At 52.2% G+C, this 1700-nt stretch overlaps 1 protein-coding gene across 1 annotated transcript; it reads left to right on the forward strand.

Annotated features, from left to right (window-relative positions):
* Positions 1 to 5: 5 nt before the first annotated feature.
* On the forward strand, positions 6 to 1405 carry ADRA2C (adrenoceptor alpha 2C; the record flags this gene model as incomplete). The annotated part of the gene is made up of 1 exon (XM_010024392.1): positions 6 to 1405. A coding segment is annotated over one exon (1161 nt), but the record flags the coding sequence as incomplete, so codon positions are not given.
* Between the last annotated feature and the right edge of the window lie 295 nt (positions 1406 to 1700).

Below are 1700 nucleotides of genomic sequence, written 5' to 3' on the forward strand. Positions count from 1 at the left end.
TGGGCAACGTGCTGGTGGTGATAGCTGTGCTCACGAGCCGGGCGCTGAGAGCCCCCCAGAATCTCTTCCTGGTGTCCCTGGCCAGCGCGGACATCCTGGTGGCTACCCTGGTCATGCCTTTCTCCTTAGCCAACGAGCTTATGAATTACTGGTACTTCGGCAAGACTTGGTGTAACATTTACCTGGCGCTGGATGTGCTCTTCTGCACCTCCTCCATCGTCCACCTGTGCGCCATCAGCCTTGACAGGTATTGGTCGGTCACACAGGCAGTGGAGTACAACCTTAAACGGACCCCCCGGCGGATCAAGGCCATCATCCTCACTGTCTGGCTCATTTCAGCTGTCATCTCCTTCCCTCCATTGATCTCCATGTACCGGGACCCTGAGGGAGATAGTTTTCCCCAGTGCAAGCTGAACGATGAGACATGGTACATCCTTTCTTCTTGCATTGGCTCTTTCTTTGCCCCCTGCCTCATCATGGTGTTGGTCTACATCCGCATCTACCGCGTGGCCAAGCTAAGGACCAGGACCCTCTCTGAGAAGCGTACAATGCCAGAAGGGTCCTCCCAGACTGAGAATGGCTTGAGCCGCGTTGCTGGCGGCTGCACATCCCTGAGGATGAAGCTGGGAGAGAATGGACATTATTCAGTGCACCACTGGCGCAAAACCTCTGAACTGGAGGACATTGAGCTGGAGGAGAGCAGCACCTCAGAGAGTAGACGGAGGCGGAGCCGGGAGGAGCATCCCCGCAAAAGCAGCAAGAGCCAGTCTTTCTCCTACTCGTACTCCTCCAAGCACTCTAGTAGCCGTCTGTCCCGCGCTAGCAATCGCTCCATGCAGTTATTCTCATATCGCCGTCGCCGGAAGCGTAGCAGCATCTGCCGTAAGAAAGTCACCCAGGCCCGGGAGAAACGCTTCACTTTTGTGTTGGCCGTGGTCATGGGGGTCTTTGTAGTTTGCTGGTTCCCTTTTTTCTTCAGCTACAGCCTCTATGGTATTTGCCGGGAGGCGTGTGAGGTCCCTGAGACTCTCTTCAAGTTCTTCTTCTGGATTGGGTATTGCAATAGCTCCCTGAACCCAGTCATCTACACCATCTTCAATCAGGACTTCCGCAGATCCTTTAAACACATTCTTTTTAAGAAGAAGAAGAAGAACTTCTGGCATTGAGCTGGAGGGATGGATTTGCCTTGAGCAGGAGTAGAGTTAAAAGAGGAGAAGGCTCTATGCTGACAAGGGAGGGAAGAGAACATGGGATTTGGGCTCGCCCCCTCGGTGGAGCAGAGTGGTGCTGTGGGGTATGGAGATAGAGCCAGGGAGGCTGAGGGCATTCACCATGGTACAGAATGGTGCTGAAGGAGCAGTGCTGGAGTGTGGATGGGTATAAGGGGAGGGGAGTGATTGTCTTTGAACCCTGATGGAGAGCATGGGGAGTCCATAGAGGAAAATAAGCTGACACTGATTTTGGGAGGCAGTGAGCTTTTACAGGCTCTGGAATTTTGTGGGAAGACAAACAGACATCAGGAGGAAAGGATTAAATGGCAGTGGTGGTGAAGATTTGAGCATTTATAAATAGAGCAGCTGGGTCCTGTAGTGGTCTTGTCCCAGTAAGAAATTAGCTTTTACTGCGTATGTGGGCAAAGAAAGTGCAAAGTACCAGGCACTGGCAGTTTTTTCAGTTACAAAAGGATTTAAATGTTTGCC

The sequence above is a fragment of the Nestor notabilis genome, unplaced genomic scaffold, assembly GCF_000696875.1.
Source record: "Nestor notabilis isolate BGI_N333 unplaced genomic scaffold, ASM69687v1 scaffold5911, whole genome shotgun sequence".
NCBI classification, from domain to species: domain Eukaryota; kingdom Metazoa; phylum Chordata; class Aves; order Psittaciformes; family Psittacidae; genus Nestor; species Nestor notabilis.